The sequence below is a fragment of the Alexandromys fortis genome, unplaced genomic scaffold (genome assembly GCF_014885135.2).
Source record: "Alexandromys fortis isolate MF-2015 unplaced genomic scaffold, M_Fortis_MF-2015_v1.1 scaffold_20, whole genome shotgun sequence".
In the NCBI taxonomy this organism is placed as follows: Eukaryota; Metazoa; Chordata; class Mammalia; order Rodentia; family Cricetidae; genus Alexandromys; species Alexandromys fortis.
In genome coordinates, this window is record NW_026067903.1 from 2,257,222 (window position 1) to 2,275,329 (window position 18,108).

At 44.5% G+C, this 18,108-nt stretch overlaps 1 protein-coding gene across 1 annotated transcript in view; it reads right to left on the reverse strand.

Moving 5' to 3' along the window:
• Slc9a2 (solute carrier family 9 member A2) overlaps positions 1-17,507 on the reverse strand; it is a 78,890-nt gene extending 61,383 nt beyond the window's left edge. Inside the window, exon 1 of the mRNA XM_050134754.1 lies at positions 16,991-17,507. Coding sequence (XP_049990711.1) covers positions 16,991-17,285 — 295 coding nt within the window. The 5' untranslated portion in view covers positions 17,286-17,507. The remainder of the gene's footprint in view (positions 1-16,990) is intronic.
• Between the last annotated feature and the right edge of the window lie 601 nt (positions 17,508-18,108).

Here is an 18,108-nt window from a genome sequence, read left to right on the forward strand (position 1 = left end):
AGGAACACTAGACTTCTCCGTCAATCACGAGACTCCCTTTTGACTTAAGGTGATTAATAGTACTGAACTTTATATGAAATGCAAAGCAATTATGTACCTGGACAGGGTGGCTACTTCCTGCTGATGGACATCATCTCAAATTGCCTTAATCTGCTCATGATCCAGGGGTGGAGAGGGCTACAAGGGCCATTCTCTGCTCTGGAGGATGGCCAGAGGTTTCCACCGGCACACTCAGATTCTCGGCGTTCAGCAGAAGAGCCCTGCTTCTTCTGGCATCCCAGCAACTGTGCACGGTTCTCTTTGGAGCACAGCACAGGGAAAACGAAATACATGAAAGACACCTTTAAGAAAGTCTGGGAATTAGAACTGGCTGCATTATGCCACACTGTAATTCTGCTCCAGGAAATAACAGCAGTGACCCTGGACCCTTTGCAAAAGTTTCTGTACCTATCCCTTTCTGGGTGTGAAATGTGCACCTCTTTAAGTGGAGAGGAGTCACCCACAGATGCCAGGGGAATTTCTCATCTAGCCAGGAGGGAAATGAAATCCCTGCTGTTGAAACACAGAGCGCTGCCCTTCCTTGGACATGTTCAATATTCTGTCTTAGAAAAGTCTTGGTCTCGTGTTTTCATGGTCTCATGTTTCACGTTGAGGTCACTCAACTTGCGGGGAACCTGTCGAGACATTTTTATAACCTCTAGAGCTATCCTTGTGTGTTAGACACCCTGCAGTGTATTTTGCCTCCCTGTTCCCCACTCCACACACGTTAGAAATACCATTTAGCCAAGTCACTAACGAAGGGACAGTTCGATATGAAGAGATTCTTCCCAGGTGACGCTTCATTGCGCAAGCGTTACTTAGGTGGAATTAGAGTTCAGATGTCCGCAAGTTCCAGCTACTCTTTCTGAATAAGCCCTTTCCACAGTTTAGTTAAGGGAAGAGGCATGGTGTTGGACTAGCAGGGATAAGGGCTTGGGTGTGCTTTAACCTGCGTTTCAATCCTTCCGTGCAAACCAACAGTCCAAAGTAATTTAGCTCTATTGCCCCGGGGTAGAGGCTAAATCCTAGGCTGTGTTAGTGAATGATTGACGCCGATTTGGGTTTCGCTGTTTGTGTCCTACTGTCCTTAAAAGTTACACAAGTTTTTCCGTGGAGGCCTCCCCACCCTTGCCACCACCTTGGGTGGAAACTTTATTTTACGGTTGAATTTTATCCCTTTGGGAGGCTGGCTGTAAAACAGAGTGACGAGTTACTTAAAATAAGCAGATGGAAGTATAGGAGAGGAATCCACAAATGCCGGTAATTGCCATCTAATTTCACTTTTCAATTAAGTGGTTGCGAAATCTCTAAAACAGCCACCACTGATTTACAGAGCATGGGGAAATATTTGTACTCTAGGGAGTCCTGCGGAGCCCGGGGAGTGGAGTCTGGTGGTCTGAAAGAGAATTGCCCCCAAAGACCCACTCATGTGGGAATTCTTGGTCTTTAGTTGGTAGAACTGTTTGGGATTGACTAGGACGTGTGGTAGTCTTACGGGAGAAGGTGTGTACCTGAGGGAAGACTTTAGGGTTTAAAAAGCTTGTGTCATTCCGTTAGCTCTCTCTATCGCTGTCTCTGTCTCTCTGTCTCTGCTTCTTTGTCTTTATCTGTTTTTGTGTTTCTGTCTCTCTCTCTGCCTCTCTCTCTCTCTCTCTCTCTCTCTCTCTCTCTCTCTCTCTCTTCTTTCTGCCCAGTGGGAGAAATAAAGTCCTTAATGGCAAAGATCACATATCCTATCCGCCAAATCTCTAACAAGAAGATCAACAGTCACGGATAGCTTTTGAGCAGTGGTTCTCAACCTGTGGGTCACGACCCCTCCCCCAGCAGACCTCTATCTCACTCCCCCCCCCAAATATTTACATTATATTTCAATTCATCACAGTAGCAGCATTACAGTTATGAAGTAGCAATAAAGATAGTTTTATGGGTGGGGGTCACCACAATATGAGAGAACTGTGTTAAAGGGTCACAGCGTTAGGAAAGTTGAGAACCCCAGCCTTAGACTTTGTCCATGAATGAGTATCAACAGGAACACAACACAAGATAAAAGATTCTCCTGAGGAACAAAGCAGATTGCAGTTGTGAAATAACTGAAAAAACGAAGGAAGTCCTGGTTTTAACTGCACACATTGTAGCGAGACGAAAACAAGAGGCCTGTGTCCTAGGGCTTGTGTGCTGAGTCTCCGTGGAGGTGGTGGACAGCAGCTCACTCCCACATAAAGGACCAGCCAAAGGGTGCCATAGGCCGAGAAAACGGTCAGCCTGGACTGTATAGTACAGACACCTGCGGCCAGAGCTGTTTCACACAGACAGGAAGTTTCCTGATTTCTTCGAAAGCTGTGAGTCCCCGGAACTGCCACGGGCATCGTCTTTCCAAACTGTTTGAAACAGAGTTAGGAAAGATGGATGCTGTTTCACTATGGAAGTAGCCCAGGGTTGACACTAACAATGCATTCTTGCCCTCTGTGAGGACCAGGGGTGAAAATCAGAAAGCTGAATTCACTGCCGCACATCAGCCATCACGTCTCCTGGAAATCGAGGCAGAGAGATCAGGAGTTCTATGACATGCCAGGATACAAGACCCTGTCTCAGAACATCGTAAAAGCTAAACCTTTCCACCCATCTCTGAGGCCTTAGAGGCAGCTACTGGTTGTGACATGGGGATAAGTCAGAGTGTGTAGCCACTGGTAGGTTTTACTTCCTAGGGGGAGATCCCTCCACTAAAGCTCATCTGTGCAGCCCCGATTGTATGCAGTGGGGCACACACCCTGGGAAGAAGGAGTTCAGCAGGAGTGTGGAAAGGATAAGAGAGGACAGTTGGAGATGGGTGTATATATATTTATATAAATAATACACATATTATATTATAAATATAATAAATCTATATAATACATTTTATATATTTCATTATAATGCATACTTTAATATTATTTTATATGGTAAATATTACACCTTACATTATAATAGGTAATATAATATATTAATTAATCATAATATATATTTATGTATTATGTCAATATATTCTATTTTATGAATTATATGTATGTGTGTTATATGGTGTACTTCACTGACTCTGAATAATTGACTTATCCATGAATACACATGACCGCCCTGGGCTGCCAGGGAAGTGTCGCAGAGACAGCTTGCTGCCCCAGGGAAGGGCACACCTTGCCAGCAAGTGGCCCCACATGCAGGGCCTGGTTTGGCCTCCACCTATTATGCCTGGCGGCTGAGCCTTCACTTTCCAAGGAGGAACCAGTGACAACAATGGGCGTGCATTGTCCTTCTTTTCCATGGCAAACTAAGCCAAAGCCGATGGACGATTTTCTTTATTTTCACTTCGGCAGCGCTGGGAGCTGAAATATGTATGACTTGGACGGAAGCCTATTTCTAACACCAGCAGCAGGAGGCCAGGACATCTAAATAACCCAACAACTTGCCGCGGAGCAAATGGACCAAACAAACTTTTCCAGGGTGCTGTTATGCTTTGGGAAGGGAGGTGGCTATCTGTTCTCACTGGGGCTAGCCACATTGCTGAGGTCTTTAAGGCAGCAAGTTGGAGCATGGTAACTCTGTCCTCGGGAGGGCTGAACAAAGAAGCTGTCATTATCAGTATCTCAGGTTGCTGGCGAAATAACAGAGGTGAGTGAGGGCAGCCACGTGACCTCGGATTCACGGCTAGTTAATGGCAGGGCTGGGATTCTGGGAACTAGAGCTTAGGTGACCACTCAAGTATGTTCAAGAATAAAATACACATTATAAGCAAGTGGAAAGGCTGAGATATTTGAGAGTGAAAGAGCAAATAAATAATATATGTGCCAGGAGAACACAGCTAAACCACAGGTGTCATACGGGGTGTTTTGTTACCTTAATGACTGGGCAACGTAAGTGTGGAGAAACAAAAAGCTTTTCTAATTATCTTTCACCTACTTAATAGTTATTTATCGAATCTTAACTATGTATCAGATACAGTTCCAGACAATGGGTCAAATAAACATAGTTCCTTAGACTGCATCTTAAGGCATGTCACTTGTGTGTGGTTAGGTCCCCAAATGTGCATGATGATCTGCCATTAAGTTTGAATGTATGCAACAACCAAAGAAGAATACTTAGAATTTTTTACATGTCAATATCAATTAGAATTGATATTTAGTGACCCATGTTTCTCTCGCCTATGACTCCTTAACATATTAAATATGTCCAATATCCTCCCTCTCATCCATGGGGCATATTCTAATATCCTCATTAGTTGTCTGAAACCAGAACTAGTATGAATGCCTGTATGTGTATTATGTTTTGCACAGACATTCATACTGATGAGAAATTTGAGCTTGTAAGTTAGACACAGTATGAGTTTAGCAACAATTACTACTGATAAATAAAATAGCTCCAGCAACTTAGCAGAATAGTTAGGTTGGTGCAATTATTCTCTCTTGAATGCTCTTTTATTAAGACTTATTTTTATTCTTTTTTTTTTTTTTTTTTTGATTTTTCGAGACAGGGTTTCTCCGTAGCTTTTGGTTCCTGTCCTGGAACTAGCTCTTGTAGACCAGGCTGGCCTCGAACTCACAGAGATCCGCCTGCCTCTGCCTCTGCCTCCTGAGTGCTGGGATTAAAGGTGTGCGCCACCACCACTCGGCTTTATTCTTAATTATATGTGGTGTGTGTGTGTGTGTGTGTGTGTGTGTGTGTGTGTGTGTGTGTGTTTGGATATGTGCTTGTGAGTGCCTGTACCTCAGGGAACTGGAGTTACAGGTGGTTGTAAGCCACTTGGATGCTGAGAACAGAACCTGGGCCTATGTAAGAATAGTAAGTGTTCTTAACCACTGAACCATCTCTTCGACACTGATTATTATCTCTAGGAAGAAATAAGACAATTGAAATTAATGAAATGATTCATTCCTGACCATGAGTGGGCACAGCCAAATGTTATCATGGGATGTAAATCACAGATCAGGGAGGATCACTGTAACTCAAAGCATAAACATTCTGCATTCCCACACAAGCACAACAACAAAACAAGGCCCCACCAAGACTCCGAAATTCCAGATCACATTCCAGTTTTGATGCTGCTACTGGATTCTGTCTCCTTGTTCTTTCCATCCCACCCAATTTAGAGTGGTTGCTAGGAAACCGTATGACTAGTGGCTCTAGGCCGCAAGCTGCTTCTGTGAATTATTTCAGTTGGTTATCACAATGACCCTCTGAAGGGCACAGATGGAATGACCGCTATAGCCTGATTTTACCATGGTGATCGAGCCTGGACAAAAGACGAAAGAAGGGTCAAGCAGGAGACTCAAGGACACTTCTTTGTGTCTGAGGAAAGAATGTGTAGATCATCGGGTCCACTAGGGCACTCTGGAGACCACAGGTAGGCATGTGACACAGCTGACCTTCAGTTTCTGGCCATTGGTTTTAGAATCTCCCTCAGGTAACAAAGTCTCTTACATACATCGGTGTCTTATTTACATGGCACCTAGGGGTATGCTTCCTGCACACTCACACACGAACAATGCAAATGCCATTTAAATAGCTAGACTATAGTGTGGTAACAAGAAAAAAAATCCACTCCTTATCCAAGTGTTTGGTATAGACATCCAGTATGTCACCAATGTTTCTGATTCATTATTGGTCGAATGCACAGAAGCAGGCCCCACCGACAAGAGGCCTACCTGTAATTCAATATGCTTTTTGCTTCCGGGAAGTGATGGGGTAACACCACACAGAGATGAAGAACTCTCTGTGGCCCCAGGTCAACCACTTGCCAGTTGGTCTGTCTGGCGCAAAGTAGTTAAGCTCCCTTGACCTCACATTTTCTTCTGTGTTTTGAAATATGGGATGACATTCTTGTATGACTATGAGACTTAAACAACATGGTGAGCATTTAAGGAAGCATGTAGCCAAGTAGCTGGAGGGACGATGCTGCGTCCTTCTTAGCTATTATTACCTTATGAAGGAAACTGTGAGAGTCTCACCCATGGCTCCCCTGCAACTGCGACGGGGCAAGAGAAGACAATGCTGGTCTCATTACAGCGCTCAGGTTTCCAGCCTGGGATCCTGGGAAACAAGTTCAGGAGCTGGGAGGAGCAGTGACTGAGACACAGAAATATGGAGGTAGGGCTATTTCACTGTCCCGTGGTCGCCTGAGGAACTTTACGTGATTAAGTAATGCTTAGCAGGGCTTGATGCTCCATAGCTATAATCCCGACACTCTGGAGGCAGAGTTAGAAGAATTGGGATTTCTTTTGTCTCTATAGGAAATTCAAGGACAACCTGAGCTACATGACACTCAAAAGGCAAAAGCAGCACCCAAAGAAAACCTTCACACACCTCTAAAGGGCTTTTCTACAAAGATCAAACCCAGGTCCTTATTAATGCTGGACATACATAAATAATCCCATAAGTACAGAATAAGTATCTACCAACAAGCTGCACACCCCTAAGCCTTCGGGATAAGATCCTAAATGTAACTGTGTGTTTCATTACTTTTCTCTCTTTCCCATGAAAGCTTTTATACGTCAAAACGAAGAAATCATGTGGCATTTGTCGGTCAAGCCCGAATCACTCACACGGAGAGCCTGACAAGAATGACCGTGTCTGTCTGCGGAATGGGCCGCGAGGTGGGAGAAGATAAAGACGTCTCCAAACAAGGAATGAACTTTATACAACAAGACCAGAAAGCCCATGAAGGGTGACGAACAATGTATGGAATTATTGCAGAAAGCACCTCGGTTATGATTCATTACTTTAAAAAAGCATAATTGCAAGCAAGTAGCCTGCAATTGAGCAGGCGTCCTTCACGGTGACAACCCACCCAAGTCCACATGACACTTTCAGATAATAGACACACGCTCCTCCTACCCACCCATGTCCACACAACACTTCAACATAATAAACACACACTTCTCTTGGCTTCCGGTTTTTAATTTTGGTTTGTTTGTTTGTTTTTTCTTTGTTAAAAGGAAAACGTGGGCTGTCTCCCACTCTTTTCCAGCCTTTTGGGACCCTACTCACGATACTGCATCGCCTTGCCCAGCCAAAATACATGGGGAGGTGCTTAGTCTTACTGCAACTTGATAGGCCAAGTTCTGTTGATACCCATGGGAGACCTGCCTTTTCCTAAGCAGAAAGGGAGGAGGAGGGGATTGGAGCGTGGGAACAGAGGGGGGTAGGGAAGGTGCTGGAAGAGAGGAGGAAGGAGAAATATAAATTTATTTATGTATGAAAAGTGAAAGCTTTGTTGCACAGCCTTTTCTCGCATTGTCCATATAGATGTACGAAGTACAAGGAACTGATGATATACGGCCCCACTTCAGCTAGTCCTGACTTCAACTAATCAAGTGGGAAGCCCAAGGAGGTGAAGACTCACCAGAGGTCTCAGGTTATGATGGAACACAGAACTGGATCACCCTATCTCTAAGGTATTTCAGGGCTTATTTTTCTCCCACACTTCTTCAGTTCCTGCCTGAGCTAGGACTCTTCTGCACAAGCAAGAAAATAAAGATGATAAAGCAACGTCAGCAGTACTACGCTTTCACAACCCAATATTTTCAAAATGACAAAAGTACAGTTGTTGGTTTTTTTCTTTTTTCTTTTTTTTTTTTTTCAAGTGAGAAGCCATCACAATCTAGCCGTAAACTTTAAGCAATGCATGAAAATCTTTCTGTGGAGGAAAATGACTCGGGCTGAAGACACTTGCAGCCCCGAGATGCAAATCTAATAGCCCATGTTTAATACCTGGAGCTCACTATTGGTCTCTGAACCCCACATGCGTACCATGCATCTTGACACAACACATACAGAATACACACACACACACACACACACAAACAAATTAATGAATTGTTTCGTTGCATTTTAAATACATTTCTTTTAAAAGCCTCATACAAACTATCACCATAGTATTAAACAATACAGATGTAAATATAGCCTCCTCTAAGTACAAATTATAATACTAATGCCTAGTGTCCTACATCAACATAGAAGACAATGTCTAGGAGACCAGAAATAAGGAAAGAAACCAAAGCAAGAGGCCTCAGTGGGTGTTTGGGCCACAGTGAGCCAAGGGAGCTCCAGACAGAGCTAGATGCCTGTCCTCTGTGCTGGGACCTGACTCCGTAACACCTGCATGAGAATAGGCAGTAAGACTTTAGACTGGTGGAGGAAGGGCCCCTGCATAAATTCCCAACTCTAAAGAACTGCTTTGCCCTAAATAAATAAATAAATAAATAAATAGGAGGAGGGGGAAAGATGCCTCTAGCCAGAAAAAAAGCGAAGGAAGCTGGACAATTCTATATGGCTCCAGGCCAGGAAGAAGCTCACCTGGAATAGAAACAGAATTCCAGGTCCTCATCACAAAACACTCAATATATACAGAAAAGCCAAGTTGTGAAAATACTAAAACTCTTCCCTGAAACAAACCACTAAGAACCATCTTATAAGAACAAGTTTATAAGTTCCACAGACTCAGCCAGATCAGTGTCCCTTAGTGAAACTAAGCTCACAGGACAAAAAAAAAAAAAAAAAAAAAAAAGTCTACGCAAGATAGCAAGATATTAATATCCAAAAGAGTTAATGTAACAATTTACAACCCAAAGATAGAAAAAAAAATATCAATGCTGGTGGGAACTATAAAATGACTATAGGAAGAATGAAAATTAAGTAATTGCTAAAATAAATATAATTAAGTTAAACAGTATGAATAAAAGGCAGATAGACTTGAAATGGGCACAAAGAGGTTGAAATGAGAATGCAATTAGGACTGAAAGTCTAATGAGTTGGCTGACTACAAATTAGAAGCGTGTTGTGGGCAGTATGATAAATCGGAAACAAAAAGGCTTGAGGAAAGCAAAAATAAGTAACAGAGAACGGAAAAGGGAAATCAATTAAGAAAAAGCCATGTAACAAATACTAAGGAAGAAAAATTGCATAACTGTTTCTAGACACATTGAAACAGAAGCCAAATATCAGAAATAACCAGAGACAAAAATCATCATAATCAACAATAACAACAAAAAACAAAATGCAACCGTGGTTGGGAGGTGCAGGGGAGTCAAATGAATTCCTAAGGACTATAGGGAGTTCATAAAATAGCCATTGGGAAAAAAGAGGGCAGGAAGTGATGACATCATATCTTCTCATTGGAATAACTCCACGCCCTATATTCAAGTTTAATTTTCATTACAGAGTATAATCAAATTAACGACATTTTCAAAGGACTGGGATAGAACTCAGTGGCAGAGCACATGTCTAGAAGGTATGAAACCCTAAGTAAAACTCCTACCACCAATAATAAAAAAAAATTGAACAAGGATAAAGACCAAGGTGGTCCCTGAAGAATCCACTGAAGAAGGCATGTGGGGAGAAGGGAGACCATCTAGAATGAAGAGGTAGAAGTAACCATAAAGAAAAAAAAATGATGAGCAGGTTTACAAATCTAAACAAACACTATGTAGAGTAAACCTTTCTGAAGCAATGTAAACTTTGAAATAAGTTTTTAAAACATAGAAAGCTGAAGCATATTCGGGAACATGCGAATAACAACATTGAAAACAGCGAATGCTATGTTTGACAGAGGGGAAGTGAAAGGGAAGGCAGAGGAGGGGAGGGGAGAGACGGGAATCAGATAAGAAAGAAAATGGCGGCAAAGTCAAAATATTGGAAGAAAAGAAAATAAAGACATCAAGTAAAAGCATAGGATAAAATGAGCCCCAGCAAATCAATACAATTAATGTGATAATGTCTTTTTTTTAAGCTGCAGAGATTTCAAATTTTAAAGACAGAAAATCCAGTTATATGTACTTTAATGAGATGCATCTAAATAGAAGTGCCGTAGCTAATGTTCTACTAAGACGTAGGGAAAGATGTATCTGAGAAATTCTGCTGTGCCAACACCTACGAGAGAAAAGGGATGTGCAAACCCAGTTCTATTTTGAGTAACAACAATGATACAAAAACATCAAATTTGAGCCACAAGGAAAGCTGTAAAGGGAGGACCAAGATGTAATAATATCGAATCAATATACACCTAAGAACACGAGCTCCAAATAGATACAATAAAAGTCGACAAAAATATGTTAGGTTTTTATACAGGCCAGAAACGGATAAGCCAGCCCAAACCCAGTAAGAGTACTGAAGGGTCTAATGCCATGATTAGACACTTGATCTGTGACTGTCTGACGGTATACATACGTGCCTGTGGGTGTGGACAACACGTGACACTAAATACTTTTACCTTTTACTGTCTTTTCACATAGAAAACCCTGATATTAAAACAGCCCCACATTAGTCCACACGTAACATAACAATTAAGACTATAATTAAATCATCAGCATACTTTTCTGAACAAAATGCAATCAACACTGTGTAATTCAAAATAGATAAATATATAAAACACAGCCCCTGGGCTGGAGAGTTAGCACAGCAGCTAGGAGCTCCTGTTGCTCTCTAAGAGGACCTGGATTTGATCCCTAGCCTCCACATAATGAGTCACAACCACCTAGGCCAGCAGACCCAGTGCCCTCCTCTGACCTCCACACACAGCAAGCACTCAGGTGGTACATATACATACTGGCAGACAAAACATTGACACATTAAGTAAAACTAATAAATCTAAGAAAAACAAAATAAATCCTAAAATAAGAGTCTCAATATGTTTATCAATATGATTTTTCCTTCAATTTTTTTTGGAGGATGGAGACAGGGTTGACCTTGAACTCACGGAGATCCGCCTGCCTCTGCCTCCCAAGTGCTGGTATTAAAGGTGAGTGCCACCACCACGTGGCTCAATATGATTTTTTGTAGTACAGGAAAATGAGTGAGAGTTAAAATCTGACTATTAAACAAGGTAACAAACCTGAAATAGCACAGAAAGGCTCTTTCTCTTAGAATGCATATTGCCACCATGCTAGAAAACAGCCTTTGGAGTCATGACTGCAGAGTTAGAGATTGGCATTAAATAACTCTACTTTATAAGGTATTTCTTTGACTCTGGACTCTGGGCATGCTGTGATACAATCCATCAACTGGGCTTTAACGTTCTGTAGCTACTTCTCCCTTTTGAAAACCCATAATTTCTGACTTAGTAATAATAGTGATATCATGTAATTTATCTGGGCACGTTGTTTCATTTGCATCATTTTCCTAGAATCTTTTGTCTTTACTATTTATTGCATTATTTTTTATTAACAATTAGTATTAATTTATACAAACTTGAAGTACTGTGGATTGGTCCTTTTTGACTTAGTTGTAAAGGCACAATATGTAATGAGTGCATGTATAGAATGATGAAGACGAAACGGACTCTTTAAAAGTTCCGGGAGCTGAGTAAAGATTAGATGTTATCTTACCCATTTTATTGAGTCATTTTAGCACAAATACATGTGAATTTGGGAGCTTCGATGGTCACAAAAGGCATGTACTTCATACGTATTTAGGACAACAGTAATTGTGTTTCCCATTCTTAGTGGTTTTGTTGCATTAGTTACCCTTGTGAGGTGAAAACTGGTATACTGTAGAAAGGTAAACTCTACAGTTGGCGATCCAACCTTTCAGTTTAATAACTAAATAAATACGCCAAATAAAATGGACGCAAGAAAACCACAAAATTATGAGCAAAAGCTGTAAAATTAGAAACCAACAAGTAAGAATGGTTTTTTTTTAATGCAAGAGAAAAAATAATTAACTTTGGTCAAGATGAAGAAAGGCATGAATAAAAATATTAGAAATAAAAAGAGCACAAGAATGCAGACGGAGTAAGATCTCTGGAAAAAAATTATTTCAGGAAATGTAAAACGTCAAGTGACATAAAAATATAAATATAAATGACCAAAACTGACTCAAAGAGACAGAGATAAACCAAATTGCATATTAAATTAACTGAATCATCATCTGTAGCAGAACCATCAAATTCACTTAATTTTACAGCTGAGTTGTTACAGATCAGAAAGAAAATGTATGTGTGCGTGCGTGTGTGTGTGTGTGTGTGTGTGTGTGTGTGTGTATGCATGGTTATACTTCTTGGGGCTTCACAAAAACTAAGTGCCCCACTAATGGTAAATAAAGTTATCCTTGTTAAAGTTGAAAAAGAATAAGATTTTTCAATTGGCAAAAACAAACAAACAAGCAAAAAACTGTAGTTATTTTAAAAATAAACAGTGTGGCTCTGCCGTCCTGACACCATTCTTGATGGTGCCTGCGTTAGTCTTCAGAAAGAAATGAAAAGGTTGCCGCATTCCCTTTTCAGACCTAAACCGTATGGGCAACCTTGAGCATAGATGGTCCTTCCATGAGAGAGGAGGCTGAACCCTTCTTCTGGCTTTATTAGGTCAGAGCGCCTGCCAGCAGACACACGGTATGCACAACATGAGATGCAAAGACCACGAACTTCACCCCAGCCACCCCCAGACGGTGCGTAAGCTTCAGACAAACTAGACTAAGAATAAGGCAAGTGCAGGGAGACCTATCTTTTCAGAGATAAAAATCTCTGTAATTCAGAAAGCTACACAACTTTTGAATCTCCTTTTTTTAAACTCATGGTAGCCTGGAACCCAGAACAGACACCTTCATTGGCCAAATGTTTTGCCTTTCCCTCAAAATAGTAATAATAATAACAACAATAGTAGTGATAATAATAATAACTCTTTTCCCCAAGTAATAGGGTGAAGAGAAGTAGAAAACACTGTCCCTAAGCCCAAGTTGTTAGGGCCAAGAAAATAAGAAAGGCAAAGATAACAAGGGATCAGGTAGGAAAAGCAAGAAGACCGGCAACCCCTGCAAGGCCTCTCTGCTGTAAAGGGGCACACAGGGAATCCCAGAAAAAAGATGTAAGGATGAGACCCGGTGCTCTGTCCCGAAACCACAAGCTTAAGTAGATCATACAGCCATGTTCACTCAAGTTAGAGCAAGCACAGCCCCCAGCGGCCTAGCTCATGAGGAGAGAGAGCTAATCAGACAGCTGTAAAGCACACCAAGAAACTGTGTTTGGCTTCTTCCTCATATCGCCAGCCTAGAGCTCTAGCCCTGCCTACAAGATTCAGCAGGCACCGTGTGGGGGTTTTACTGCACAGAGAAAAAAAAAAATCAATGTATTTCCAGAATGACAGGCACAGCGACGCTGATAAGAATGTGTACACATGAGGACCTAGAGAAAAGGCAAGGAAGTGCTTCATCCAGGGTTGGGCTAAACCCACTGTGCTCTTTCATTCCTTCTGTTAAGCTGCTTCGCATATATGCGGCATCATTGGATTCAGCATGAAGCTTGGAGGAAATTTTAGAACTATATCCTTAGCCAAACAATGAGGAAGTTGATGTTTTTCCCCTAATAACCAAACAAAGCAATGAAAAGATAAGTGGAATTACACTTTTTACAAAAAAAAAAAAAAAAAAAAAAAAAAAAAGCCAAAACCAACGAGAGTACTTTCTGACTTCTGAGAGTACTTGGAAATCCCGATGAGAGTGCAACCGGTTTATCTTTGTTTAGATTGATCACTGGTAACGGTTCTCCCTGTTCTCTGTAGCAGGTGAGTTCTGGCACACCAGGTACTTGCATTGAAATGCTTCAAACAGAAACCCCAGTTTCTGTTGGGAGCTGTGAACCCCCAGATCCTGAATTTCTTGTAAACAACGTCTAATGCTTGCAGCTGCTCAGAGCATGAGACCCTCAGGAGTTCCTGATGGAAGGGGAGTGGTTTCTGGTGGGTTTGGCTGGGGGTGTGGCTATCAGTTAAAAATCCCTATATAAGCTGTCCCTGGACACAATAAAGGGGGCATTCCTGTTTCAAGGATGACCGTGTCTCTGTCTGTGTGTCTTTGTGTGTTTAAATCTCCAGGCCCTTGCCTGGCTCGAGAATGGTCCTGTAGTACAGGCGCCACAATACAGGAGTAGTACCGTACTGTCATGTAGGACAGGCAGGTGGTACAAGTTTCTTCTATACGAGTTGGCATTTGTGCTGCCTCGTACCCTCATATCCCCGTGTGCACTGGAGTCAACATCTTTCCCAAATATGAGCAACTCAGGCCATGGAAGTTACGCTCCCTCTCCCCACCACAACATGTGCGCAGACAGAAGTTTTTCAAACACAAAAGCTAAAGCGGAGCCTCTTCTATTTTAAATAAACTTTATTATTTAAAAAAAACTGCTAATAAATTAAACCATCGCATACTAACATTAACCAAACCCAAACTTAATTAACTTATATGCAGTTAGAATTGACATTTGAAACTGCGAAGCTGCGAAAAAGCCACTGTCTTTCTAGCTCTAGTTCTGCAGGCATATTTTGGTTTTGGGGATAGATAAATTATGAAGTATATCCAATACCTAAGGTGTAAACATTTAAACTCCACAGTTTCTGTTTTAGAACTCCTTTTCCCAGCCTGTGAAAGTATTCTGCAGTACCAGAGCAGTCTTAAAGTCAAAGAGAGTTAAGAGTCTAAGGGAGAGATTCTGGAGAAAGACTTGGGAGTAACGGGGAAGGAGACTTGAGTTCATCTGGGCATTCGTGCATCCCTCCAGAAGCAGCCAAAGAGACAAGAGAGGGCTGGGTTATAAAATGGGACGAACGTAGCGAAAGAATCTAATCAACAGCTTTTATAACTCAAAAACCCCACTTCCTGTCCTGAGTCCGATTTCTTTCGCTTTACTCCAGGGTCAGTACCTGGCTAGTCGGACGTCTCTCTGGGGAGGAGACAAGAATACCTGTGTTGTCACCCGCCCACTGTGTGGATGACCCCAGTGGCCAGAGAAGAACAGAGTTCAAGACAGGCAAATGGATGGGGAGAAGACACGTATGATATATAACGAGGGTGGTCAAAGCCAGCTCTGTGAAGGCAGGAATAGTGGCACCTGAAACAGAAGGGGAATTCCATCTGCTGAGCAAGGACATGCTTAACAGACGCATAAAGGTACCTTCGAACTTTGACTCACACAAGCGCAGATACTTTTTAACCAAATACCACACAGTTAAGATGATGATGTCCATTCAGATGAGTAAAATAGCACAGCTGGGGAGGAGAAAGCACCTAAAGGCCACCCAAGAGAACATGCGTTCTGGGGTTATGACAGAAGGCCAGAAGCAGGGCGGCAGCGGAAGACAACGGAAAAGCAACTGAAGGGCCAGGAACAGCACAGCTGCTGCCGCTTTCTTTTGGGATGCCACTCACTGTCACCACCTGTATGCCCGCCTCACTGTCCCAGGAAGAATGGACCAACACCCGAGCAAGCCTCCAGGGAGGATCTGAAGATGAGACACCAGGCCCTCCTGGCTGGAACATGGTCTCTCCACCCATCAGCAAGGCTCCCTTATGGCTCAGCTCCCTTCCTCTCCAAAGCAGGGCCATCATATCTACCCAGGATGAAGGCTGCGAAAATGAGGGATAATGAACTTAAGTGCCCACTAGCGGCTGTTATTAGTGTAATTAATCTGATTAAAATAATCAGGAGTGAAGAACAGAAGAGGGTGTCAGAGGAGAAAAGCAGTAATGGAAGAGGGCACGAACGCACCCCTCCAGAGGCTCTGACTCAGGTGGAGGGAGGGGCCCGGAGGCAATCCACCTGCCTACATGGGGTTACGTCCAACTTTGTGGTTCATAGTGTGAACTTTCCGGCTTTGGTTTCCGCCTCTCTCGGGTGAGAGTGTTCACACCCTGTACAGGGCAGGGATGCTGTGAGGGATATGTGAAGAGACCACATCTCTGGCTATTATTAGAGGCCAGGAGCTTATGTGACTGTTTGCTTGGTAGGTGAGTCCACGTTCCTTCGACCATAGCTCAGACGGAGTTAAAACACTCAGGCAGCGAATCATGCTGGAGCCAGCAATTCCAGACTGCAACGTCATTACCTCTAGTACAGGACACCTTTGCTTACCACCACAATAAGCTAATAAGGGATTTAATCTAACCTGGGAAGTCGATTCCAGGCTTAGCTTGCAAATCCCATACGGCAATCAACCATCCCCACCACCTGCTTGGACCATCCCTTCTCCCTTGACACTTTCTCTCTGGGCTGCTGTTTCTGGTGAACAGCTCCCACTGACCAGACTCTGGTCATCCTTGAAAACACAGTCTGTATAGGTCTGGCCAGCATGTGATCCCTGCATCTGTTCATGGTCATACTGGATTTGCTATACTTCTCTGCCCATGGAGCTTCTTCTCACTTATTAATGAGTTCCCTAAACTGACTGGGACCTATGAAATGCTGCATCCCGCAAGACAAACGCCTAAAACATAGGAAACACTATGCTCTTTTAGCCTTATAATTTTTGAACAGGGCAGCAATGGCTAACACACTTGAATACAGAGTAAAACTGTGAGGGAGCATTGTGATGGATGAAGTGGGCAGGGGAACAGGGATGAGTAAACGGGTGATGAGGTTTTTCACTTTCAACTTAAGAACTGGGGATGGTGGGGCAAGTGGGTTAATGATTTGTGAATATCTGATCTCACTGACTTCAGTTACCTAGAAAGGAAAGGCTTTCTAGAGAGTGACAGGTACAGAGAGAAGGTATTGCAGCTGTATGCACTCAGGTGCCCACCATCTCATCAGGGACATGGGGAGGGTTTGTGTCTGGTCCAGGCACCCTCTTTCATTTTGCCCAGTGCTAGCTCCCTCCTCTTCTCTTCTTGCAGACGATATCCGATTCACCCTGTCCACTGACTCCCACACAGATGTCCCTCAACTTTGGCACTGAGCTGTCAAACATGAAGTTCCAAGCAGAAGTCAGCAGTGAGTCCCTATGCTACGGGCCAGTCTTCCCCAGGCTTTCCAAGGCCAGTGTCAAATTAAGAACAGGAGACCTTTCAACCTGCAGAAAGAACCTAATCTCTCTGTTCAAGGCTGCATTGGTGCATGAGGTGGCCACTATCTGAAACCAACAACTTGCCTACTTGGCTGGTTACCCACCAGGAGCCCCAGCACGATCGTCCCCGCCCCCACCCACGGGTACAGCTCGCTTACCAATCTTGGCCAAGGAAGCCAGTAGGATCCACAGAGTGATCTCAAAAGGGATTTGCACGTGGGGGTAATCCAGGGTGAAAACAGGCAACCGACTTTCCTCGAACGGTGTCGTTCCCGGGGCCACCACGTTGGCTGGGCTTGGCGGGTTGGAGCTGGCACCCCTGGCCCCGGGTGCGTCCAACAGGGTCTCAGCCAGCGCTCCCGCCGGCACTGCCACCTGCAGAAACAGTAGCAGCAGCAGCAGCAGCCGAGACGGTGGCGCCCGCACGCTGCGCACGGTGCCCATGGGTCCCATGGGGTCGGCGACTCGGGGCACAGCAGGGACGCTGGTACAGGGATCTGGGTGCCCTTAGCGCATCGCGCGGGGACAGCGCCACTAACTCAACGGGACAGCAAAAGAGTACCACGCCACTGCTGCCACCGGGCCGGGTCCCTGTAGCCAGCCAGCTCGTTCTTGGCTGTGAACTGCGAGCGGCCGGGAGTGGAACGCGCAGCGACAGGAGGCCACCGCGCGGTCCCTCGGCCGCGCTCAGCCACCCTCCGCCGCCGGTCGCCCTCCCATGCCCGGCAGCTGTAGGCCCTGCCCGGGGCGGCCCGCGGGCGGGCGGGGACGGGGGCGGGGCGGGCGCGGCGCCCGGGCGGCGGGGCCGGAGGACGCGGGGACCCGGTGCGACAAGCACCTGCCGCAGCTCGCGGGCGACGCTGGGACCACGGTCGCGCTGCTCTCTTGCCGACTCCACGGGCCAAGACCCGACACCACTGGGAGCCCGGGAGCTGTGGGTGCAATGGGTGAGCGGTGCGCACGGTGGCCCGAGCTGTCCCCGCCCCGGAGGCAGCGTCGGCCGTCCATCAGGGCTGGGACCGACGCGACCCACGCGTCGCGCCCTGCCCCCTCCTCCCGTAGGCTCCTGCAAGGAGACACCCCGGGGCGCTGGCACGCGAGGAGGCGCCGCAGGCTCAGGCAGGGAGGCGACGTTGGGAGCCTTTGCCACTGTCAGGCGCTGCAAAGACCGACTCACATAGCCGAGCCACTCGGGTCCTCAGAAAGATGAGAAGAGCTGCGATTCGCACCCCTAGAGAGAAAAGCACATTGAGAACACAGCTTGTTCTCTGCGCAT